This window comes from Festucalex cinctus, chromosome 19 (assembly GCF_051991245.1).
Source record: "Festucalex cinctus isolate MCC-2025b chromosome 19, RoL_Fcin_1.0, whole genome shotgun sequence".
Lineage (NCBI taxonomy): Eukaryota > Metazoa > Chordata > Actinopteri > Syngnathiformes > Syngnathidae > Festucalex > Festucalex cinctus.
In genome coordinates this window covers 9124063-9150858 of record NC_135429.1, presented here as the reverse complement: position 1 = coordinate 9150858, position 26796 = coordinate 9124063, and the positions used below count along the sequence as shown (strand labels likewise).

General features: G+C 40.3%; 1 protein-coding gene across 3 annotated transcripts in view; it reads left to right on the top strand.

Moving 5' to 3' along the window:
• fam135b (family with sequence similarity 135 member B) overlaps positions 1-25592 on the top strand; it is a 33182-nt gene extending 7590 nt beyond the window's left edge. The window contains exons 3-20 of one of the 3 annotated variants that reach the window (XM_077507410.1): positions 222-301; positions 6076-6215; positions 8465-8535; positions 8649-8822; positions 9039-9165; positions 12648-12807; positions 13014-13063; positions 13340-13495; positions 13991-14064; positions 14134-14288; positions 14886-16635; positions 17560-17726; positions 17807-17898; positions 17968-18065; positions 18763-18914; positions 20408-20518; positions 20925-21038; positions 22424-25592. In XM_077507410.1, coding sequence (XP_077363536.1) covers positions 222-301; positions 6076-6215; positions 8465-8535; positions 8649-8822; positions 9039-9165; positions 12648-12807; positions 13014-13063; positions 13340-13495; positions 13991-14064; positions 14134-14288; positions 14886-16635; positions 17560-17726; positions 17807-17898; positions 17968-18065; positions 18763-18914; positions 20408-20518; positions 20925-21038; positions 22424-22629 — 3877 coding nt within the window. In that variant the 3' untranslated portion in view covers positions 22630-25592. Of the gene's footprint in view, positions 1-221; positions 302-6072; positions 6216-8464; positions 8536-8648; positions 8823-9038; positions 9166-12647; positions 12808-13013; positions 13064-13339; positions 13496-13990; positions 14065-14133; positions 14289-14885; positions 16636-17559; positions 17727-17806; positions 17899-17967; positions 18066-18762; positions 18915-20407; positions 20519-20924; positions 21039-22423 lie in introns of all 3 variants that reach the window. The other 2 variants (XM_077507411.1, XM_077507409.1) reach the window with 2 other exon arrangements.
• Positions 25593-26796: the final 1204 nt, after the last annotated feature.

Genomic DNA, 26796 nt, shown 5'->3' with positions numbered 1-26796 from the left:
TATTTTTTTATGTTATTTATTTTCGGAAATGCTGCCCTGTGCAGCCGGCCGTATTGCACATACAACAGGACAGGACAGAATGCTCGTAATGAATCGGTGCTTGAACATAGTGGTTCTCAAATGGGGGTACGTGAAGGCACTTCAGGGGGTACACAAGATTAAAAAAAAATAAATAAAATGTATTTAAGCGTGCATTTGACATACATGATGTGCTTCATCAGGTTCTACCAGGTACGAACAGGTTTGAAGGTCTCCCCTCGCGTGCTCCACAGGTTAATAGTGACGACACAAGATAATGCAGGTGAGTTCCGATCATTTACACTGTAAAAATTGTAACCCCCTTAAACTTAAAAAATGTCCAGATATCACATCTCAAATATTTGACTTCACAGAAATTGAGTGACTGATCATTTCTTGTTGATGTAAACAAAAATTCTTCACTTAAGCCAACCTTATTTTTTTCCCGTTGAGCCACTTTGACACCAGTTAATGAATTTATGTACATTTCTCGTATTTTATAATTCTCTGCATTTGAGGGGGCGGTGAGCAGCAGCGGCTTGCGCTCGGGGATCATTTGGTCATCGAACCCGCCAATTCCAACCCGTAATACGGAGTGTCGAGCAGGGAGGCAAATGATCCCATTTTTTATAGTCTTTTTAAAATAAATGGTTTTCGCAATCAAATCAATAACTTTAGACTTAGACTTGACTTTATTGATTCCTTTGGGATGGCTCCCTTTGGGAAATTTACATGTCCAGCAACAATAAGAACAGATAATAGAATAAAAAAAATAATTCAATCAATAAATAAGGTTGTTACACCAGAGATTGAATTAATAATAAAAATTCAATCAATAAATAAGGTTATTACACCGGAGATTGAATTAATAATAAAAATTCAATCAATAAGGTTATTACACCAGAGATTGAATTTATCCTGTTTTGAATGGTAATGATTACTTTCAGTGAACTGCATGTAACAATTTTTACAGTCTATCTGCATCTAATACAGTATCGTTTATTTATAAACATCTAAACAATGAGGGCATTATCCCTAACCTGCTATATTGGTTCCCACTCTAACATCATATATTTCTGTCGCAATCAATGTTCCCTGAGTATTTTCTGAAGCCACATGATTACTTCCTCCTCTTGCAAATCTGAAATGCAATCCTATGCGCTCAATTTCCATACTTGACATCTTGCTTTCTTTTCTCGCTCAACCTTCCCGTGCCTTACAATCTGCTTCCCCAGCAATACAGGAAGCCAATTCACTGGCAATAATGATTCACAGTAATAAGTTATTTTTAGCTTCTCTGGCCTGGTGAGTCGTGTCTGCGTGCGTGTGTGTGTCTTTGATGGATTGTGGGATCTGGCTCCTTAAAAGGGCATTGTTCTTTAGAGGACATTTTTTATGACGAGACCTTTTTGAAATATCGTTAAAAGTTGGTGTGTTCAAGCAGTGCGTGTCTGTGTGGCTTGTCGTCGTTTGTCGGTGAGATGACAGGAAATGGTCTGATACAAATACCAATGTGAGAAGTTATTTTCTTACCTCAGTCTGTGGCTTGTGTGGAATTTTAAATGGAATGTAAATTATAAATAGTAATTCATGTAGTTGTGATTTTTAATTTCAGAAATGTAAAACATTAGGGGTGTACACAAAATTCTGACGATGAAATGTGATGACATGCACACTAGGGATGTAACGATATTCTAACATATATTATCACAATATGAAGGTCACAATACGATAATTATCACAATATTGTGGGGAGGTTGGCGATGCATAAAAAGTTGACAATATTGTTATAAAAATGAGCTGATACTAAAAAAAACACACACAATGGTGCTTTGATACATTACAGCAATGCATATAAACAGCATACAATCTCTAATAACACTTAACATTGAGGCATTTATTGGATATTACAAGCGCACATCGAGTTCCTCCACACAAGCATATTGCATGCGCCTTCATCTGACCATTAGCATGGATTTTAAACATATAAGGGCCAAAACATGCCTTGTGAAAATTAAACTGCACTAAAAAACTAGCCACCAGAGGGTGCTAGAACTGCACAAATGGAAATCAGCCTTACTTGTTTTTTTGTTTGTTTTTTTATCAGATGTGCTGCTTTTAATATCATGACATGACGACGGCGATATATTGTGGCAGTTTTAATATCGCAATATCATAATATTGCCGGTATCGTTGCATCCGTAATGCACACTGTACTTTTTTTTTTTTTATTATTATTATTATTATAATGAACCAAAATCATTTTAACAAAGGCGGTGGCTAACGAAAAATTGTCATGAGGAAGTAAAAACCGTGCAAACTATTTTCCCGACGATGGAGCATGACATGCAACGTGTCATTGGCGTTCTGGGCTTGATGTCCCTGCTCTTAGTCTCAAATTCAGCCACTATAAAGTGAACGTTGACAGTTTTCGTTCACGGAAGCAGCACTTCATCACAAGCTGCTGAATCAATTTATCAAATTGTGTGCGGATTTGGATATGTGGCACTTGCAGTGGACACACATACAAATCCAAGGTAAATGAAAATGTACTGATTTGTGTAATTTCTAGTCTTCAAAATCAGTTTAAAAGTACAGTTTACATTTACAAGAGGTGGAAAACATTAACCAGCTTTGACTGCTTTTCGGCTCCTTTTCCAAGGTCATGAATTAAGCCCGTTGACCTCGCAGGCTGATTGAGAGCAGGGGTGAATATTCATCATACGCAGCAACAGGAAATAATCCCTTACTGTGATCTCTCTCAAAGTGCATGCTTGACATTTCAGTTATTGGGCCCCAGACGATCTCATCGTGTGTATGACGGATTGCGCCAAACACTCAACTGAAGCGTTTAATGATGGCCATTCGCTGGCAATAACATCATGATTTTCAAGGCGCAATGTCATAGTATCATGAAGAGCAATTGTACTCTGAGAGTTTTGTGGGTTTTATTGATACGCTGTAATACGCAGCAGATGTAGCAAACCGGAGGCTGTAAGCAGATTATTTCTGGCACAGAATGACTGTGACAAAAGCTTCGGGGCATTTCAGCAAGTTTTAAAGTGCAGGATGTGATAACGCCTCAAAACGTGCACAGACGGAAATATCTCGTTATGCAATAAACCTTTGATGTGTGACTGGTGCACATGTTGCATCCATGCCGAGTCTCGTCAAAATACTATGAAGTGCAATAATAATATTTTGATTGATCATTGTGTAAAAACGCACCTCTGGTGTTTTACAGTTTAGGCCTGGGCTGAATTAGTTGAAAGAAGCTGTTTAAAACTAATGGCGAGATGGCTTTGCGGTTTACTGCTTTTATTTTTTGTATTGACTCAATAAAATTGCTTCCATTTCACCTGTAAACTTTTGTCAGCACTTGCAAAATTGCATAATTTTCACCCAAAAAGAACTTTTTGGGGGTTGGATTTTGCCCATTTCGTCACAACGTGACGTTATTTTTGTTTTTGTTTTTTTTTCTCTCCAAGTTGCTATAAAAATGCTAAATATCATCAGCAGGCACGCACACGCACACACACGCATCATTGCCCCCAGCGTGATAAGGCAGTAGCCAAAAAAAAAAAAAAAAAAAAAAAAAATTTTTCACAAGGCTGTTTTTGGCCATTTTATTATAATTGCTAATAATCTAAAAATTTGTTACTTTTAGAAACATGTCTTTGGCTGGCAAAAAAAAAAAAAAAAAAAAAAAAAAACTTTTACATTTACACACATCAGTGGCCCTGGTAACACCCAAGATTTAAGAGAGAGAGAAGTTATTTTAGAGAAAAAAAAAACACAAAACACCAGGGGCTCCAACCAAACCCCAAAATGACAAAAGCACAATTCACAAGACGCATTTTTGACCATTTCATCAGTTCTGCAAATTACACAAAATCACTAAAAACTGTGGCATTATTAAGAGCTATACAGGAGTTAACTCATTCAAATCCCAAAACTTTTTTTTTTTTTTTTTTGTATTTTGTCCTTCACTCCCAAAACCGTATTTACACGTTTTGCAAAAGCATACGGAAGGCTTTGATGCAGCTTCTGACTTGACGAGGTGGCTTAAAGCAATGGTAGTTATTAAAAAACGGCCAGCAGGTGGCAGCAGAGGATAAGAGATCAGCCAGTGCCATGTTTCAACAACTTGTGTCAGCGTTTTCACCAGGTGTGTGACGATTGATGAAACTTTGCTATATTCTAATGCTAATTGCTGCAAAACGGAAACAGATAGAAATATACTTTTTTTTTTTTTTCCTGATGAAAGAAGAGACTTTAATCTTTCTTTTGATAGGGTTCATGTTTTTATATCAATAGAACACAATATTCTGTGGGTCTTGCAAAATCAGTAAAACAGCCAGGAGTGAAGGTGGTTTCTTCAATGAAAATGGTTGGGAATGAATGAGTTAAAACATGATATTGAAAATTTAACAATTGCGTATCTGCAGATAGCCTGTGAGTAACCGTAATACCATAAATACTTGCTCATCTATTTTAAGAACAAGATTCAAACCATTTAGATTTAAGCAAGTCTGTCAAGTATTTTCATGCATGTTAACATTTTGATTCCAGTCAAATGCTAATCCAACGCAACTGCAGCACACTCCGCAAGTCTCCTTCACACATCCACACTCCCACTCGCCACGTTTTGTGGCCGTTTGATGCTACAGGGAGCGGCAGCATTATCAGGAGGGATCCCCCGTCGAGAGGAGCAGACTTTAAGACCGAAACAGGCACACCGTCTCTGCGGGACGTTTCAAAAGCCTCTCAGGGCTCGCAGCTGGGCAGCGGTGCAGCTTGTGTGAAAATATCATGAGCCAGCCACCTTATTGCAGCGGGCTATATAATACACATACAAATATGAGACAAACATATGGGCTGTTATACTCTCTGTAGCTTTAATTTGTCCATGCCATTCTTCTGCTTTATGATTGCAGTGTTTTTTTAACAGCTGAAATGTCAACATAACCGACTCACAATTACACTACAATATAGCAACCGTAACCCTTTTTAATAGTTTGTTCTCCTGCTCGTGCATCTAAACTAGCTTCAATACAACTTTTCACCAATGTAAAATACCAAAAATTTGATAAATGTTTTTAATCTAGATACAATGCTACCTTAAGTTCAGCAGCAATCCATTTGACACCAACTGAAATTGGTCGACAAAGAAATTTCCCCAAGAGACCTATCATATGTGAAGAAACGTACCTAAGTATAATATAAACATACATTTACAAGTAAAAAAAATAACTTGTTTTAACTAGGGGTGTCAGGCGATTTTAAAAATAATAAAATAATAATAATCGTAAGTTATCATGACTTCAATATTTAACTCACGATCAATCACAAAATGTATCTGCTCTAAATCTACAGGTACATTTTTTTTTTCCTTGTTAACATAGGAGGGAAAAAATATTAAACTAATAGAAATATGCCTGTTCAAATGTACTGTAAAAAACGAGTATTGATTTGTGTTGGTCATTTTTTTTCTGCCACTAGATGGCATAATTGCATTTGTAAGACAATGCTGACAGCTCTGCATTTTCCTTTTTATATGAAGAGCTATCTAATCTTTAACATGAAGTAACTTGTGAAATTGTAAAATACTTCACCCAATCACCCGTCTACACAAATTATTACATTTATTACTGCTAAATTTTGACATGGATGTGTCTGCTGCGCACTGGAATTCCCCCAGTACAGTCTTTCCAAGTAAGGCGGTAATTAATCGTGCATTAAAAAAATAAATGAATAAATCGTGGCTTTAAATGATTTTTAACAGCAATTAATATAACATGGTAAACACTTCCTTTTGATCACAAGTTATTGCTAAGTTGGCAACTAGCACAAGAAACAAACATCTGTCTCTATTCTATATCAAATGGCATGATGGATTCAAATTTACACCAACCACAATACATCCAAAATAAGATAAATTTTTAAATTCAAATGAATGTTTGGCATATCTGCAGCTAAGTTATTCAGTGAACGAGTGTCGCTGCTCACACTTGTAATGTAATGTAATGTAATGTATGCCGCGTTGTCGCACAGCAGGCGAATGCAGCTTCAGCTCCCCGGGGGTGTACGACGGCACCGTGTTCAGTCGGACATTCCAGATCCTTTACAGGAATGAGGATATCACCGTCAACGACAGCATGCTCTTCAAAGTGCATCTGCTGCTGGATGGGGAGCGGGTGAGTCATGCCGGTGACATTTTGTGCTCCCACGTACACAAACGCGCACATTTGTGTCCTTTCTGGGTTCATTCCATTGCCAATTTTGGGGATGTTGCACAATTGAAATGCTGTCAGATTTCTTAAATAGATGAAAATGTAGCCCTATAATTGAAAACTTAATAACCTCAATTTTGATATGATCATTTTGTGTATCCGTTTATGCTGACCAAACATTTTGTACTGTGATTCATCTTGCTGCAGAGCCACATTATCACCTCTATTGTGCGTCATTTCCTGACACGCGTCATTCAGCATTCTGCGTTAGCTGTGGAGGTGATGGACACAAAACTCCAGTAGGGATGATTGGAATTAAGTGATTTGTTTTCCAATGAGTAAGGTAGATATTGTTCATAAAAAAAAAAAATACCAGTTGAATGACAAATGGTGGGATGCACAGAATGTAAATCTGCATAAAAGTATGCTTTTTATGCGAGACGGGTCGCGTAAAGACCTGTTGGCTCCCAAAGGCTCCTGGCTCATTAACCTTCCGGAGGTTATCTGCTGCTCATATCCGGAGATAGCGCGGACAAAAATAGCTCCTCGTTTCCCCCATATTTGCGTACGTGCAATCCGCACCTGATCGATGGCGGCGTCGATAAACCGAAGAGCAAAAGATCGGCGTGTTTCCTGTTGTCTGAGGTGGCGGGGATGCGCTGTCATCTCGGCCGTCGTGTGAATATATTAACACGGCTGCTTTACTTTCAACCTTCAAAAGACTCCATTCGTTTCATGCCGTTTTGTTTTTGTGCTATGGTGGGCACCTTTGATTCTATGGTACATTATAATTTGCATAGGTTAGAAGACATGTAGAACATCGCATAGGCAAGACAAGGCACAGAAAGGCAGTTGTATTTCTATAGTGTTTGCAAAAAAAATAATTTTAGACATTTAAAAGGAAAGTAAAGAAATGCATGTATGGGGGAAAGGCATAGATTTGAATGAATGAATTAATTAATAAATGAATCCGTCATAGCCACGGAATGTAGGATCCAACGAAGGACTTCGATTTAAAGGCTGACATCACTTTTGTTAACAGCTTTTTCCATGTTTGTGCAGCATAACAACTAAATGCTGATTCACCATGTTTGCTTCAAACTCTGGGCTCCACTAATTCAACCAAGTCTGCAGACCTTAGAGTCCTGCTTGGTTTAATATTTTATATTCAATTAACATTTCTTTCATGTATTCAGGACCTAAACCACTCAATGATTTGTCAACCAGTAGTAGAATTTTACACTCACTTCTATGCCAAAGGTGATTATATAGCAACTGCATATAGTGTTCCTGCACATATTACTGTAAATGCTGAATAGCTAATTCAAAATAACGATGGAGGCAGGGAGGAAGCATGTCCATGTTTGGAACTGGCTGCTAAGCTACCAAACAGGAAGTGCCTTTTTCCAGTAGTTTGAGCATAGAGTAGTTCTTATGAAAAGGTATCAGATATTTCCAATGAATACCAGCGATTTCTGTTTCAAATTTAATGGGGTCAGGTTACCTTGGAGTCACAAATTATATATTATATATTATATTATTATATATATTATTATTATATATATATTATATAATATTATATTATTAATTAAAAATCTAGATGAAAATGTGTCTCCCTTTAGAGCATAGCCATTTCCCATTGGACAGTTGCTCAAGCCTTGGCAGAGGTCTGCACTCTCTAATAGACCCTTCCAGCTGACGTCACCGCTTAGCTCCCGCTGCGCCTCCTGGAGGGCAACCATCCCGTAACAAATGAATGGAGAGAGCTTGATTTTCATTAAAAGATGGGAAATATGTCAAGTGTCACAAAAAACGCCCCGAGTAAGTCACTACAATACTGCGAATAATTGAAACCAGTCATTTGGAGCCGCTAGATGCAAAAAAAATTTAGTTTGTTGGAGGAAAAGTGGAAGTGGAAGCTTCAGGTATGTTGTTTTTGGTTGAAACAGTACGTCAATCACTACTTTCATAGTGTAAATTGTCATTCATTAAATCGTTTGTGTCCGGATATACTCGTCTTGCTTTGTATCGAAGTCTTCAAGCTATCTTAGCTTGCTAGCTGCTAACAAACAGACCGCACATTTACTACACTTGACCCGTTTTCTAGCTCACTGATTGTTTGTTTTCTAATTCACTCGCATTGCCCTCCACCGCAAGGGGAGCGATTCTATGTGATGTCGCACTGGAAGGGTCTATTGCTTTTGTCTTTGCAGGTGGAGGAGGCCCTCAGCGAGGTGGACTTCCAATTGAAGCTGGATCTTCACTTCACTGACAACGAGCAACAGTAGGTGTCATCAATCACAAAAAAAAAGGGACCATTTCCGGACAAAATGGTGTAACCCAACCCTGTAATCCATTTTGTGCGTTGTACCGATTTTTGCATTCATACTTTCCCAGGTTAGCCGACATCGTGTCCGTCCCATTGATCAGCAGCCGCACCCTCAACCTCCACTTCCACCCGCAGCGAGGCTTGCATCATCATGTTCCCGTCATGTTCGACTACTTCCACCTGTCGGTCATTTCGGTCTCCATCCACGCCTCACTGGTTGCCTTACATCAGCCGCTGATCAGGTAAGCGCAAAGGCGGCCTTTCTGCATTTGCATGGCTTTAAAATTTCACAAAGAACGGCGGCTCTTCTGATGGAGTCTTCTTGTATGGGTCTAATTAGCTATTCATTCATCGAGCTAAGATATCAGGGGAACATCAAGCCTTCAGAATTGGCTGTAGTTTGTTTTAGTTTTTGCTCGATATAAATTCTGTATTTAAGCAGCGTCTTCTCCATGCAGCTTTGCTCGCACAGGAAAGGGATCGTGGCTGGGAAAAGGTTCACCAGAGAGCACCAGTGATCCAGCTGCAATCTCTGTGGAAAACCTCATGTTCGGAGCAGGCTACTGCAGGCCCATCATCTCCGAGGTACGGCGCAGCAAGTGCAGTCCCCGTTGACATAATGTTCCGGCTGAAGGTGTGATCTGTTTCCAGACAGCAGACTTTGATGGATTTGGATGCCATTTGTAATTGGGTCGCCATAATGATGCATTAAGGCTCGGCCAAATTGGAATTATAGATCTTGGATGTGTGTCACTCTCGGAGTTGGTCACTTGAGGCTAGAAGCTAACGCAGATTACAGGGATTAGCTGATCTGACAAGACTTTCAATTATCTGAATGTGTTACATTGATACTTTACTTTCTTTAACAGCATAGGAGGGTAACAAACTGGTTTGAACTAGAAAATTGTTTTTGGATTTAAAATATGCGAGTGCATCAAATCGAACCGAATCCAATCGTCAGGGGCGGACGGATCATCGGGAATTTGGGGAGTATCCTGGACGGCCGGTCCAAGAAAGATTACTGTATCTTCTTTCATCAGGAAAAAACATGTTTATCTGTTTCCGTTTTGCTTATACTCTGCTGCCATCCGCTGGTCGTTTTTAGTACTACCATTGCTTTAAGCGACCTATTCAGGTCAGAGGTTGCATCAAAGCTTTCTGTATGCTCATGCATAAAAAACAAACAAACGTATAAATATGTTTTTGGGACCATGGCAATATTTTAAAAAAAAAATTATACGTTTTTGGAAGCAAATGAGTTGAGCAGCGCATGCCTGTCCTCATCTGCACCTTTTATTTTTATTTTTGTAAATATTTCCAGATGTCTGTCATTTTTCAAGCGATATATCTTAGAAGGAATTGTCAAGTTTATTCAAATGTATCTAAAATGATGACAATTTCATATCCTCTCAAACTGAGCCGTTCCATATGGAATCGAAATACCATTCTAAAATGTTTCAAACCTGACTTATCGAAAACCGTATCATTTCTGCACTATTTTCAGGCCCATCCCACAAATGGGTCTATCAAAACGTGGTCCGCTAATATGCAAATTGACCACTTGACGAATCCCCGCATGGGTGTAAAACGGTTTCAGTTGTTAAAGTTGCATCTCAAGTTGCTTTAGACGTCACCGTCTCCATTGTAAATCTTAATGAGCACCCCATTCACCGCCTCCTGCTTTTATTCCCACCCCCGGCTGGCCACTTTAATAAGCTCTGGCTGTGGACCAGGAGGAGAGGAGGAGGGGCAGGGTTGGTGGTGAGATGTCTTCGTTTGATCCCAGTAATGAGTTCTGTTCGCAAGCGCCACGTAGCACGTAGCTGCAGGTGAAAAGCTTTCTACTTGCTCAACCTTATTTAGTGAGATTTTTTATTTTTTTTTTTTTTAAGCTCGTGTGAAAGCTATTTTAAAAGATGAAGTGTCAGCATTTTGCTGGAAGAGCAGCTTCCTTCTTGGGATAGGTTTTTCACTGCATTTCCTTCAGTCAATGACTGATGAATTAATAGTTTAAAAAGTTTTTTTAAAATATGAAGTGGCATAAAGCCAACTTTTGTCAGTCCAGAGAAAAGCTGTTTTTAGTGTAATGACTAGTTCAAACAAAGATTTTTTTTTTTTTCTCACCCGTCACTCTACGGCCTCGCAGGCTGCTTGTAGGTGCAGAGAATTATGAAAGTAAGCATACAGATGTTCCTTCCTGGTTGTCTTATACTGCGGCGCTGCGATTACAGAGCGCACAGTTATGATGATAGGGCCACAGCACAGACTGAACTTGCCTGGGGGAAATTATAGTATGTCTGCAGATATTCCAGGCATGAGCCGTTGTTTTGTTTTTTTCTTTTTTCTTTTTTGTTTTTGTTTTTTTCTCACTACGGAAAGAGGTCAACAGAAGCAGCTTGGGGTCAGGCACCAGCAACCTCTGGTCAAGGATACCGGTTCTGCTGATATCTGATGGCTCCTCCAGACGATAAATCAGAATTGTGATCATGGCTGCAATGGCCTTAGCTGTTTTGCAGAGGTTATATAAGGAACATAAACAGAGACAGTTTTGAAATTTGGTTCTTTGCCAGAGAGACAGCCACTGGACAAAGTCTTATACTGGAGCTTTCTTCTACTATTTTGGTTGCTTGGATTGCTTCCAGGCAACATGGTGGACTAGTGGTTAGTACATCTGCCTCATAGTTATGATTTTCATGGTTGAGTTTTTAATAATAGTTCCTAAAAATGTACACTATAAAATGAGCCGACCTTTCTGTCGGCGTAAAAAACAGGATTACAGAGGCTGTTCAATTATTTTCAGTTGAAATACTTCGTTTTTATTCTTTCCATCCATCCATTTTCTTGACCACTTATTCCTCACAAGGGTCGCAGGGGGTGCTGGAGCCTATCTCAGCTGGCTTTGGGCAGTAGGCGGTATACACCCTGGACTGGTTGCCAGCCAATCAGTCATTCTTTCTAGTTTAGTCTAAAACTATATGGTGTTGCGCCATCTAGTAGGGATGTAACGATATCCAAACATCACCATACAATATTATCATGATATGAAGCTCACAATTCGATAATTATCACGATATTGTGGGGAGTTTGGTGAAATTTGAAAAAGGTCACAATATTGTAAAAAAATGAGCTCACACAAAAAAAAAAAAGTGCAATATTGTGCTTTTGTACAAAGCAGCAATGCATATAAACTTCAATCTCTGATAACACCTCTTGAGGCGTTTACTTGTTAATGCCCGCACATCTTGCGTTCCTCCACATATTGACTCGGTTCACAGACAGGCATATTACGTTCCCCTTCATCTGACCATTAGCGTGGATTTTAAACATAGAAGGGCCAAAACATCCCCAATGAAAATTAAATTGCACTAAAAAAAATGGCCACGAGAGGGTGCTAGAACTGCACAAATGGAAATCAACCTGACATTTTTAACAGATCTCCTGCTTTTAAATATTGTGAACATGACGACGACGATATTGTGGCAGTTTGAATATCACAATATTGCACTTATTGTTACATCCCTACCATCTTGTAGTCGATAGTGGAATTACATCCAGAGAGAGTTCACTCGTATTTATCGGACTTGGTCTTTTGTGTAATGTCACATACAATACTGTATAGATAAACGTACAGTGCATTTTTGAAATTTTAAAATGTACAATAAATCCCGATTTGCAATAGTGACAGAGCGTAGCTCTGAAAATCAGTGAGTAATTGGTTTATGGTCATTAGAACTGAAAAACCTATTGCTCAAAATCAAGGTGGCTTTGATTTGAGAGTCTAGGTCAAGTACAAGACCACATTACATGCTGTTGCTCTCCATGCACGTGTTGCTGCACCTTCATTCTCCCATCTTATTTGATCTTCCACTTAACTACCACCAATGTGCAAAAGGCCTACTTTGAACAGTACACAAGGTCGGCCACCAGCCGTCACAACTGTTTCAGTGGCCGCTATAAAGTTCAAGTTGGTGTACACGGCGGCTCTTAAGATTGGGCCTTTTTCGGAGAGGCCACCACTGACCTACATAGCGGCTGACATTTCCCTTGCTTGGCTCTTCTCTCCCCAGGGGAGCTTTTATGTGCCCAGTGAGGACTGCATGCAGAGAGCGCACGCTTGGCACAGAAGACTTTGTCGCCTCCTGCTGTCCGCTCATGGTGGTCTCAGCAGCTACTGCACTGCTCTGATCAAGGAGGTGCCGCAAATACAGCAGATGCCAGTGGACACAGGTGAGCAGAATTCCACACGCAAGCTCAAAATGAGTCTAGATGGCCGAACGCACCATTCAAATGTTGAAATTGTGTAGGTTAATCATGTTTATGAGCTTCTTCTTCACGTTCAATACGATGATTTCACTTTGCTGTTTGTAACTATTGTATGCAATCGATTGAGTTGGATTAAACATGTTGCACTAATATCTACGTCTTTATCCCAGAAGTCCTGCCTGTCGAAGAGACACTAAATCAGCTCGCAATACAGTTACAGGTATGCATGTTTAACACACACAACACAAATGCATAGGGGGACAAAAATTCAAAAAGATGATTAAGATAATAAACCATACGTTTTAAATGGTAGTTTGGTTATTTATAAACAATGTTTTTCTTTGTACCTAAATGGTGGTACAGTCATGTCTTTAAGCAGCTGTCGAATCAAAATTAAACAGAACTTTTGTATCTGTAAAAGAGACTAGCTAAAAATGTTAATGTACCGGCGACTCCCTTCTGGCAAATACAATCACCCTCTTTCCATGCTCGCCAGCTGCAGGAGGGCCGCGAGAAGGTGGCCGAGCAGATCAGCAAGGACGTGGGCCACCTTTGCACGCAGCTGACCACCCTGTGGGGCGGCTTCCTGGAGGCGGCCGTGCTCAACCCCCACGTCCTGTCCTACTTGGCTCAGGAGCACCACACGCTCAGGGTAAGCAGCATCAAAATAGTATTTAAAGTGTTTTTGACGCTAGACTTGCGCATCTTAAATACCAGTTTTGTCGTCAAGCATTATATCTGCAGCAACTGCTTTGTAATGACCGGCCCATTTAAAACGAATACAAAAGCTTGTTCGGTGTATCTCTCTGTGGGGCGATTCTGCTTTGTTGCATTTTGTCTGAAAGTAATGAACATGTTTGCTTTGGTTTTGAAGTACCCCGTGGTGGCGGGATGCTGGCAAGCCTTCACACGTCAGTGGAATTTCAATTAACACATATTCTGTAATTATTTGGGGGGGTAAAAATATACCAGGAATCCAGTCCTGCTGGCGATTTGTTGTCACAGTGCTTGAGTTTAGACTACAAAGTATCTCTAAATTGTAGAAGGCAATGATCACCTCCTAATTAAAGGAAGACTCTAAAATACTCTATTTGCTTGTGACATTTTAACTGCAGTCTGGTCTAATGGTGCGTTTCATTGCTCGCAGGTGAGGAGGTTTTCGGAAGCATACTTCTTCACGGAGCATCCCAAAGGGACATCGCTGATATTTCAGGAGGAGCTGTAAGTATAAGAACCAGATGAACACAGTGGGATGAACCTCGTCACGAAACGGTTATTTTTATGCTCAAGAATCAACAAACAGGGCCAGATTGCAGCAGAAGTGCGCTGTTCCGACTACTTGGCCAAAATGCCCCCTTTGCCTGTCGAGTGCCTGGACATTGATGGCGACTGGAACAGCCTTCCGATCATCTTTGAGGACAGATATGTGGAGTTTTCTCAAACAGGTAATAAAACATGTATGGAGGCAATTTATCAGCTTAACCTGGGTTCGATAGAACCCCAGGGGTTTGACGGAGGTCTAGACACACACACACCTTGAATGTTTTGTGATGATACGCCCCCCACTTGACTATCATTGGCTTCACTCATTTGGCCTATCTATACTTGCAAGAAATTTGGTGCGCTCAGTAGTCTACTTGTGACTGTTGTGATGGTACACCGTGTGATTTCTTTATTGTAATTCATCTCTTCACGTGAACTATGTCAAGCAAAAAAAGTGGTGGAATATGTGCTAGATGAATTCACAGGTAAAATGGAACCTGTGGTGTTCCACAGGGTTCAATTCTTAGACCTCTGCGGTTTTCGTTGTATCTGCTGCCCTTTGGTTCCAGCTTAAGAAAACAGTGGTTTCTATAAATTTAGAGTTGAGTTGAGTGATGGAAGTCGGTGTCCGATTTGCAATGCTAAGTTGAGAAATTCTAGTCTAGCGCAACTAGCTAGCTAGCCAAACTAAAACTGCATGGTTATGTGGAATGCAAGATTCAGTCCCTCCAAAAAGGTTAAGAACCTGCTCTAGAACTGTCATGCTTTTGTCTTTCCAGAGTGGGTCCCCCATGTGCCCGTTCTTGCAACATCCGACGATCAGACCGACTTGGGTGCTGTCATCATGACTGCCAACAGGACTCACCCAAGTGGTCTGAGGTCCAAATGCTTTGAAGTGTCCCAGGATCCTTCCGATAGTGACGACTGCATGGATTTGACCACGTATGTGTCACTTATTGGAAAGCAGGCCAACTGCAGACATTCTCAGGATATTCTTCCTATGGAGGAATCAACAGAACGACCAGTAGCAGATCTGCAAGAGTCGAAGGATATCTCGGTCGAGGAAAGCTATAGTTCAGGTCTAGGAAAATCTGCAGGTCTTGATTCTTGTCAACCAGAAGTCCAAAAGAATGGGAGTGTGGATCTTGTTCAAGAAGATCCCATCAACCATTATGACGCATCAAAGGACAACATTAGCCAAAAGAATGAGGACAATTTGTTTGACATGTCTATCCCATTAAATCAGTTCTTGGAGGACGACTGTGAGGATGCTCCGGTTAGCAATCCAGTGGCTTCTGCCCATTCTGTTTCATCATCCTCACCTGGTGGTCTCAGAAAGGAGGTGCCCCATCGAGGAGGTTCGGTCCTCTCCAAGATCATAAAGCGTTCGTCCTCGGTCATTTCAGACTCTGGTATCGAGAGCGAGCCCAGCTCCGTTGCGTGGCCCGTTGAAGCGGCGCTACGGAGTCGACCCCCGTTGGATTTCTCCAGCGAACGTCAGAAAGTGTTTCGCCACCCGGTCCTTCGCAGCTCTTTGGAGGGTCTGCAGATGGAGAGCAATGGTAGCATTCCAAGCGGAGGCATTCAGGCCTCGTTGACGTCCATCAGTTCCCTGCCTTACGAGGACGAACGGGAGCAGAGCCACGGCGGTAAGCTAACCAAATCCATGTCTGCGCCACAGATCAGTAGCCCCGACGAGGAAGTACACGCCTCAAGTAGTTTACACCAACACTCCGATCAAATCCATTTTTCTTTGAATTCGGAGCAGTCGGAATCATCAGTTTTAGACACAAGTTCAATGACAAACAATAGCACCGAAGGGACTGTCAGTTGGGCAATGTCAAATCGTCCTCAAAACGTTTTAGAGCTCTACAAATCTGACTCGGCGCTCGATTGCGAGTCTGTGCAGGGCCCTCCCGTCAAGGAGAGTCCTGTTATGAACTGCCATGAGGAGAATGTAAATCATCGCATTATCGGAGTGAGCGTCTCTGTGGAGGACGTGCTTCTTGCGCCTTTGGAAGCACTTCCCTGCAGTAGTGGACACAAGCCAAGTGCTCATAAAAGCGCAATGGACCAGCAGAGTGTCATCAACGTCGATGAGAGCCAAACTCTCCACCAGACTGTATTTCATAACCAGGAGTCCACAACACTTTTAGAATTTGATTCTTTGCTATCTTCGCAAGGCTGTGACCTCACAACGCCGACAAACGATGGGATCACGTCGCACGTTGACCACATGTCGGATAACGACGCGACAGACGACCAGACGAAACCTTCGAAGGTGCCCAACTCGGGTCTGGCCTTCGTCAATAAGAAGATGGTGGAGGTGGTGAACATGTCGGTGTCGTGCGCGCCCACCTGTCTGCCCTTTTCCTCCGTTCTAAGAGACTCTCCGTCCGTGAGTGGCATGTCCACTCGCCAGACTACCTCACCGATTACCAATCAACCCCTGGGATCGTTTGGTATCATCTCATCAACGTTGGCCAGCCATCTTGGAATGGATCACGAGGCCAACGAACGCATGCTCAGGTTTTTGTTTTTTCTCTATACTCACTGGACACTTTCACTATTCGATACACCCAGAGAGCTGTATTTAACATTCTGCTGATCGACATTGTTTGATAGCTATTTGATTATATATGTATTAATTTTGTTGCTGATCATGACAGAATACTGAAAAAATATATCACGTCTGGGTACCTTTGCCAAAATATATCAAAACGAGTAGTGGGGCTCCAATCAATCGGTCTCTGATCAATATCGTCTGATATACATGGAAAAAATGTGATTGGCATTTGTCAAGCCTTTCTTGAACGATCACCAGAACGAAAACGATCACCAGAATCTCATACTGTGCTGCCTTTGGCCAAATCGAGATCAGTATAGTACTGTGGGGGGCTAGTGGCTAACCAAGCATGCTGCCATGTGGACCTTTTTGCTTTTTATCCATGTGATCGGTATCAGCCAATCACACCCATAGTTAATCTGTAAAACTCTGGTCGTAACATACTATTTATACTAGGGGTGTCAGGCGAATATAATGTTTAATTGTAATTAATTACGACTTAAATAGTTAACTCACGATTAATCGTAACTGTTACCTGCTCTAAATGAACAATAAAATGTACTTTTTTTTTTTTTTTTTCCCCCTAATACTCTTGCTGCATGTTTTGGTAATTGATGCAGTAATTTCATAAAACTGAGTTAAAATTAAGATGTACTGCACGTAAAAAAAAGTGTGATTGATTTGCATTGGTCTTTTTCTGCCACTAGATGGCACAAATCCATTTGTAAGACATTGGTGATAGCTCAGTACATTTTTCTTTTCATATTAACTTATTTGCTCCCAAAACTGTATAAATACATTGTTTTAACCGTTTTGTCTATTTTAACTGTTTTAAGTGTTTTTTTTTTTTGGTTTGTTTTTGTTTTTGTTTGCGCAAACATGGCCAGTTTCTTCAAAGCCAAAGAGGAGCTGTTTAAAGGGATGAGCTTCCAGGGCGGCCTCTACAGCGACCAACCTCTGCTGGCATCTGACCTGCCCTACTTCCCCCCCGAGGAGGACGACGAGGAGTTTGACGACGGCATCCACTTGGTGGTGTGTGTGCACGGACTCGATGGTGAGATTTTCTCGTTCGTTTCTGCTTGTCAGAATAACTGACTCAGACATTGTGCGCTGTAATCTGATTTTTGCTTCCAGGAAACAGCGCAGACCTTCGCCTGGTGAAGACGTTCATTGAGTTAGGCCTGCCAGGATCCCGGCTGGACTTCCTCATGTCTGAAAGAAACCAGGCACGTTTATAGATGAAATCCGGTCAATTTGAATGAAAAACTAAACATTAAATGTGTTTTTCTTTGCAGACTGACACCTTTGCTGATTTTGACACCATGACGGACAGATTGCTGGATGAGATTATTCAGCACATCCAGTTGTACAATCTCACCATAGGCAGAATAAGGTAAGTTTGCAGTTTTTGCAATATTAGTTATATCTGCACTACAGCTATTTAGGTAAGGCTCAATAGGAAAACAGTCATAACGCTATCCCAAGTCATGCTGTACCGTACTCCCCCTTATTGTCAGTAGAGGGCAGCAGAGACAGCAAAATTACACCTGCACGTTCAGCCTCCTCTTGATAATTTCCTGACCTCGGCAAACTCCAAATTGATAAGTGACTCAGAATGGATGAAAAGCTCTTATCATTCACAACCAAAGTGTTTCCACCGTATACTTGATTGACTGTACCCTTAATGCAGCGACGGGTTGCCTGGTTCCCATCAAATTAAGCTATTCATCTTCCCGCTTAATTGCCCTCAAAATGCCAGTGAGAGGAGTTTCAACTTTCTTCGCTCGAGCTGCACTCTGGAGAGTCGAGTGCAAGTAAGGCAAAAAAAAATAATAATATTCGGTTCATTTCACATCCTGAGTCGACAGATGAAGCGTCGGCGTGGCGATGAGGGAGTTGCAGCAATGGTGGAGTAATTAAACGAGGTGACTAGTCTTCCTTGCATACATTGCAATTAATTCTTACACTGTCCTCCACGCGAGCCTCAGAAAAAAAACATTTAACTCGTTAATGAAGTTTCTTTAATTAGACGCTTCCCAACTGCAAAGAGCCTATAATAAGATTTTGGTTTTCTTTTCTCATGCCGACAGCTTCATCGGCCACTCTCTGGGGAACGTCATCATCCGCTCGGTGCTGACGAGGCCTCGCTTCCGCTGCTATCTGCCCAGGTTGCATACTTTCCTCTCGCTGTCCGGCCCGCATTTGGGCACTCTGTACAACAACAGCACACTGGTCAGCACAGGTGAGCTCGAGTGTGTTTTTTTAATTTATTTTATTTTATTATTTTTATTTTTTTATTATTTTTTGTAAATGAAAAAAATTCATGCTCGCCCCACATAAGTTGTTGGAGCTTATCAGCAATAAAGTGGTAGCATTGAGAAAAAAAAAAAAAAAGGCAGGTCAAAAATAACCCAAATTGGGTCAAGACTGGATTTTTAGTTGTTTAAAACCCAGGCAGTGAATGTGTTAATAACCCAGTTACCCATTTTGGGTTGTTTTGGGGGTTATTCATTTGGCCCAGCAATTTGGGTTAATTTAATAACCTAATTGAATTGGGTTAATAATAAACCAGTGGGATTTTTCATGTGAACTTTTTTGGTAAATTGAATATCCCAAAAAGTTAGGTTGGTCTTTTTCATCCAATTTGGGTTATTTTTGACACATCTATTTTTAGCGTGTACAAATATAATGTAGCCTACTGTGATTGGCTGGCAACCAGTTCAGACTGGCCCCCGCCTACTTCCCCACAGCCAGCTGGGATAGGCTCCAGCAACCCCGCGACCCTTGTGAGGAATAAGCGGTGAAGAAAATGGATAGATGGAAATATAATGTACTGATAGAAATGTAACGGGTGTCAAAAGACTGGCATCTATTTACATACAGTATGTGGCACCTGGAAATATTTGAGCATTAGCCCATCGATGCAGTGTATCAAAACCTTTGTTACTTTGCCGTTGGCTTCTGACGTCGTCCGAGCTTGAATGCAGTTTGCAAACTTGGACTCTGAACCGGAGAGATGAACCCTCCCTCATTAGCTTAGCGCTAGCTAGCTGGCTTTATGGAACGTGGATGGATTTTGAGGGTTCTGCAAGGCAGGGGATCATGAAGGTTAAAGAAAGTAATATTAAACTTTCCATAGATTGACGCAACGCTTTTGGACACTTATAATCTTGATACTGTTTTCAAAATAAGTGTATACGAGCTTTTTGGATATGTTGTAAAGCTCTATATGTGTACTCCATTTATTGTTTACCATTATTATCAAATTAGAGGTCTCATTTTTTTGGACTATGATGTGCTTTTCTGCAAAAACTGCAATTAGTAACCCATTAAAGGTGATTTGGAATTTGTTGCTTAAATGGTAAACGTGAGTTTTGGGTGCAAATCCAATCTCTAACATTAAGCTTTCGAACTTCCAAGTATTTGAGCCTATTATCAAACAAAGAACTCAAGTCTGTGTTCTTAATGGGCCCTGCTCCCATAATTGGGCATATTTGAAGTCAGTCAGGACTGTATAATTGTGTAAATTAAAAATAATGATAGTAAGAAGTAAATTATTAAAAATGTCTTCTGATAATTATCTTGACTTTCCAAACCTTTCAGTGAATACTGCAAATGTTCTACTTGTACCCCATGCGGACATTTTGTGCTCCACAACGTTTATCTACTCGTAGAAAAATGTGTGCCTCAATTTTGAGGGGAAATTTCATAAGGTGTGTGTGTGTGTGTTTGAAGGTCTGTGGTTAATGCAAAAGCTGAAGAAATCAGGATCCTTGCTGCAGCTCACCTTCAGAGACCATATGGATCCACGGAAAACATTCCTTTATCTCCTGAGTCAGAAACCGGGTAGGAAAACCACCGACATGCCATTTTGCCCAAAAAAGGAAATCAAATATTCAATAAGCCTATTTTATGTCATGATTATGAGAGTGAGCACCCTCCTTGTTGTGCGAGTGCAACAACCCAATCATATGTCGCATGGGCTTGGATGGCAATAATCATGGAATGCTTTTTGTCAATCCCCACGCCCACACATCAGCTAACGCAGCCGAGTGGCACAAGTCTGACACCCCATCACTGCAAACACACCAGCGCACGCTTTTAAAAGCACTCGCTGAAAGAAAACGTCTGTTTTATTGCCTGTCATTGCACTTTGGGATTTTGCCATTTACAGTAAAATGACGCCTTTGCTCTCAGACATGCGCGTGTCACGTCGCCGTCTCTTTCAACGGTTTTGTTTTATTTCCACCAGGGCTCCAGTTTTTCAAGAATGTGGTGCTGGTGGCGTCTCCGCAGGACCGTTATGTTCCTTTCCACTCTGCCCGAATAGAGATGTGCAAAACTGCTCTCAGAGATAAAACCACAGGTAAACTACTAGCTACATTTCAGAGAGGGTTTAGGTTTACGGGGAGAGATTTGTCTCAAAAATATTCACACAAATACATCCGCGATTTTCACGTCTTTTTAAATTTTGTATGTGCATTTTCCGTGACTTTTGCTTACGAGTTGTCGAAAGTGCGTTTGCGGATCGTCGCGCACGCGCATTAAATTTTTTTTTTTCGACAAACATCATGCTGTTTTTGAGATTTTCACGCACACAAGCCATCAGGTATTCACGCGTCTCAGGCCCGTTCCTCCTCCGTCCACGGGGAGGCAGTGTTGCTGTCCCGAGCAGCTTCTCGTTTAAAATTGATCACTGAAAAACAGAAATCAAGCCTTTATCTGACCTTCAATTATGTGTTTATTTTGCACAAGTCGTGAAACAAAATGCGACCTTGGTTGGTTTCCCTGGAGCTTGTCTTGCCTTCACTTGAAAGACGCTCTTCTTCTGCTGTTAAATTTTCTTCTTCTACGCCACTAAGCGTAGCTAAGCAGCAGCTCTGATCTGTATATATTACTGGATAGCCACTAGACTTGGACTAACCAGCATACGATCCTATTCATTTACAATATCAAAATTGGAAACTACTTAGTAGAAAGAGGATGATTTATGATGTTTTAAATGTGTTCAGCATAAACAGGACTTCAGACATTTTACAACTTTCCTATTATAGCCTGAATGTGTTTACAGGACGAAAACTTTCTCCCCATATAGGTTAACTGTTTAAAATTGTACTTGTGGAAGACATGTTCGGATTATTTTGGTTTACATATATAGTAACAGTAGAGAGCCACATTAGAAACATCTCAAGATTATACAGTGCAGTTAGATGAATATCACAAGTTGTGAACTATTAAGCTTTGGTGTTCCCGTCTAATCATTTTAATTGTTGCCTGGTTTTTGTTTTATTTTTTTTAGTTTGATTCCGAAATTTGGAAGAACAACATTTAAAATGGCTAATATCGGCCTGGCCCTAATTTGAATCATCTTCAAGGGATACTTTGCTTATTTTGCTATTTTCAGCAGCATTTTATCAATAATCAATTTAATAACTTCATTATCGTCCATGTACAGTTCTTCAAAACACATTTTCCCACTTGTTGTTGACTGAAAACGACATCACTTGTACTCGGGCAACAACCAGTCACAACACAGCTCAGCTTACGAACGTTACATGACCAAACCCAGAAAACAGGTGAGCCGGGATTGGTGGTTACCTGAGCAATGTGATGTCAACAAGTGGCAAAATGTGTTTTTAAAAGTATTAATTGTACATGGAATATAATGACATTATCAAATTAATTATTCAAAATATTAACCTTTTACTGCTCAAACTACGTAAAGCATGCCTTGAATTTCTTCGCCAACAGGCCCCGTCTACACGGAGATGATCAACAACCTTCTGCAGCCTCTCGTGGAGGCCAAAGATTGCCGGTTAATCCGCCAGAACGTTTTCCACGCTCTGCCCAACACGGCCAACACGCTGATTGGCCGAGCCGCCCACATCGCCGTTTTGGACTCTGAACTTTTCCTGGAGAAGTTCTTCTTGGTGGCGGGACTGGACTACTTCAAATAACGGTGCTTTCGTCTGGTCCTTTACCACCAACATGTGTGCTCTGATGTACAGAACGAGGCGAGTATTTCTTCGTTGGCGGTGCGTGTTCGTGACTGTTTCAAGTGCTCACCTCGTGTGAGTGTGACTAGTAGCCATGCAGATTGTAACATGAATATGTAACATCTATCCAGCATAGATGCTTGCCTTATCACTAACTTCTCAGCCACAATGCTAACACATGCTAATTGCGCAACATTCCCTTTTTTGGAGAAATCCGATGGGCGTGTACCATTCGTCGCCAACAGATTTCATTAGCTACACACGCATTATCTATTGACATCAAATTAAGATCTATATGAGAAATCTGGTCATAATGCTGGTAGTGTTTTCTCCCTTTTATGTAGCTTTATTTAAACCTCTCTAACAATGTCAAATTTATAGTGAGAATTTTTCAGACTGGTCTTGCATCAGATATTATAAATTGCCAACTTGTATAATGTCTGGTTTAATTGTTTATTATTTATATATTTATTTTTAAATCTAATATTTTAAAGTAATGTGGCATATTAAGATGTTCAAAAAAAGTTATCCCATGTAGCTATTGAATAATATAAAGTGCATAGTAGATTAACAGTTTCACTCACGACTGATATTCTCTCAAATTTTATTTTTTTTTAATGTATATTTTTTGATTCTATATATATATAAAGGGATTTCAAAATTGCAGGACTGGTGCCATAAAAACAATTGCTTTTCCACATATAACATTTATCTTAATAGGATTTTAGTGTCATAGAAAATGTTATCTCGTGAACTCTAAAATTAACTAATCTTATTCCCAGCTATTTTTTTTTGATTGCTTAATATCAATATATAAAGTATATTCTTGATCAGATGTCAAGAGAGTAGTTTGACTTTAAAGTCCATAAGGCAATATGCTAACATGAACAGAGCTAAATCAAAGTATTATCTCCATCTACCCAACCAGCAAATATAACCGACACTAAGCTTACATTTAATTAAATACGTGGATACATCTTAACGGAGAATTTTACGTCATTAACCCATGTGTGCAATACTACTTTAAATATTTTTTTTATAGGCGATAAACTGTAAACATATGTATAGATCCAATTCTGCTGCATTAGACGGACACTATTAAAAAGTCATTTGCACGAAGCAAGAACCACAAAGATGTGGTTAGATGAGTTTGGTGTGGATGAGCTTGACAACCCTGACCTTACCCCCGCACCCGCCCCCCCCCCACCCAACAAAAAAAAAACGCCCTACCCGGACACACACTCCAAAATGTTGTAGATAGAAGTGTGCAAGCCGTTGTAGCTATAAATAGATTTTCTATTTTCTCAATATTTATTCTGTATATTGTCCTTTTTTTTCATTCTGTTGAAGTTTACATGCCATTTGGATCACTGCCTATTCTCCCGCATTGATAGTCAAGTATTCCATCTTGTGTATGTTTAGCCTTTGCACTGGTTTGACGGCAAGTGCACTTCATCGACAACCTTGAGTCAACCTCCTGCCGGCTTTCGGAAATCCGTTTTCCTCCCAGCGCGCATCCGTGTGTTTGCCTTTTAAAACAGCCCCCCCCCCGGAGACCAAGGTCACGTCCTAACCCAATGTCGTCCGGCCCGACCTCAGCTGTCCGAGCTTTTTGTGCCGCCAGCAAGTTGATGCATACTTTTCTGGTCACGTGGTTAAGAAGGAATCAAACGGATCCTTTCAAGCAGCGGAATTTTCCCTAAACGGCCCTCAGCCAAGCAGCTGAGGTAAAATTTTGGGGTGAACCTGAAATGCATGCTAATCTTTACAGGTCAACTTAAAGTTGAGCTGGAGGTTGGATCCCAAAGCGCAGACACAAATAAGATTTTAAATATTATTTCACATCGAGAGGCGTGGAACAAACTTGACTCGACGAGAAACAGAGTTGCACAGAGGACAGTGGTAATAATCCGACAAAGACACACACTTCTCAGGAGGCTTATATAGACAAGGAATCGATTTGATTGGTTGTGGCTAGACATGTGGGTAACAGGACTGACATGGAAGTATCTGATTGGCTGTTGACCAGGTAAAGGGATTAAAGCTTCTTGACATCACATAGCCTAAAACAAGTTGAAACTAGATGCTAGTTTCATCAGTTCCAAACTTACATCAGTACATAACAGACACTTGACCTCTCACAGTCATGAACTCAAACTTAACCCTAGCATGACCCTAGACATGACAAAATTGAGTCTAATCTCTTAAAACTGATGGCTGGAACTTAACCCAATTTGGGTCAGAAACTGGACCAATACGCTATGTGGGTCAATTTGACCCAAACCCCTGGGTTGGTAGTTAGAAAACAAAATAACCCAATGTTGCGTCAAAATGCAGAAGTAGCAAGTCGGTCCAATTTTAGACCAAACTGTTATTTTGACCCAGCAGTATTAATTATTGCATATGAGTAATTTCGTTGGAAAAAGGCGGGACATCCTGTACAATAATTCGAGCTGATTGGACGATGGGACATTCTACACGTTTGTTTTAACCAATTACGGCCACGGTTGAAAATTTCCCGTCCGTTCTTGTCGAAGGGGGGGAAAAGCACGAACATCTTACCAGCAAGAAATCGAATCGAAATCAACTCAACAACACACAATGTCCAAAATGGTTGAACAGCTTCAGCTCTTCAGGCCGTCCAAATATTTCAAGCCAATCAGATGGGTCCCTTGGTCAGTTTTCCGTCGCGCGTGTGTGAAAAGACGTGTTCATTTTTAGCCCTAAATTTGAAAATCCTTCATGTATTTAAATTAATGTTTAAAAAAAACTGTCTGACATCACTGTGAGAAAATTCCTTTCTTTCATCCCATGTAGTTTTTTTATTAAGTGTATAATATATGTAAAGTACAGAGAAAACTACTTTGTCTGTGCCAATACTACTAAACACATACGATAGTGTAATAAAATTCTTTTTCATAATGTCTCTTGTGTGCTTAATTTCCTGCAGCAGCTTTAATCATTGACAGCGACAAGCAGTATTAGACATCTTTTGAATAGATGTGTTTTTTTAGAGTGTTCAGCAAGGAGACAAAAGCAGGATTGGTGGAAAACAAAAATCCCAAAGCAGAGGAAAACAAAAATGAGAGGAAAAAAAAAGCCTTGGGGTGTTGACTCTGAGCATCATATCAACAAGCTACATTGAAAACAGTATATTTAAGAGCTAATATGCAAATGTCGTCTCTGTGGAAAGGGTCCGTTCCTCCACACTTGCAGCTTTCACTTTGATGTTTTTACGAAGGGTGGACTAGTACAACAGATTTTTTTTGGTACATATTTTGGGTTTCACAAATTGCAGTTCAGCTCACATTTTGTACAATGATGGAGCAAAATGCTCAACTTGAAATTGCTTAGCTTTTCTGCAATCAGAAAAAAAGATTACATAAAAAAAATGAAGGTTGCAAATGTGAGCAGTAAATTCTATAAACGTATATCAATTAAATATGTTCTCTTTTTAGAAAAATGCAACATCAAATTTGTCTTAAGAAAAGTGCCGCATTAAGAGTTTGGCTTCTTTTTAAGTGTCACATCAAGGTGATTTCTTTTTAGGAAAGGGCAACATCAATGGGGTGTCTTCTTTTTAGCAAAGTGCAAAAAAAACAATGAAGTTTCTTATCAGGAACATGAATCATCAGTTTTTTTGAACGTGCAACATTTGTACTTTTTCTTTTTAGGAAAGCGCAACAGCCGTGTAGTTTTTCTTTTTAGGAAAGCGCAACAGCCGTGTCGTTTTTCTTTTTAGGAAAGTGCAACAGCCGTGTCGTTTTTCTTTTTAGGAAAGCGCAACAGCCGTGTAGTTTTTCTTTTTAGGAAAGCGCAACAGCCGTGTCGTGTCTTCTCTTCAGGAACATGAATAATCAGTTTTTTTTTTTTTTTTTTTTTTTTTTTTTTTTTTTTTTTTTTTTAAGTGCAACACCCATAGTTTCTTTAATAAGAGTGCAACATCCGTAGATTTAAGAGTGAAATGGTAAGGGTTTCTTTTTAAGAAAGCGCAACATCAATGGGGTCTTTTTAGCAAAGTGCAACATTTGTAGTTTTCTTTTTCAAGGAAGCGCAACCCCCATATATATATATATATATATATATATATATATATATATATATATATATATATAAAATGTGGAAGCG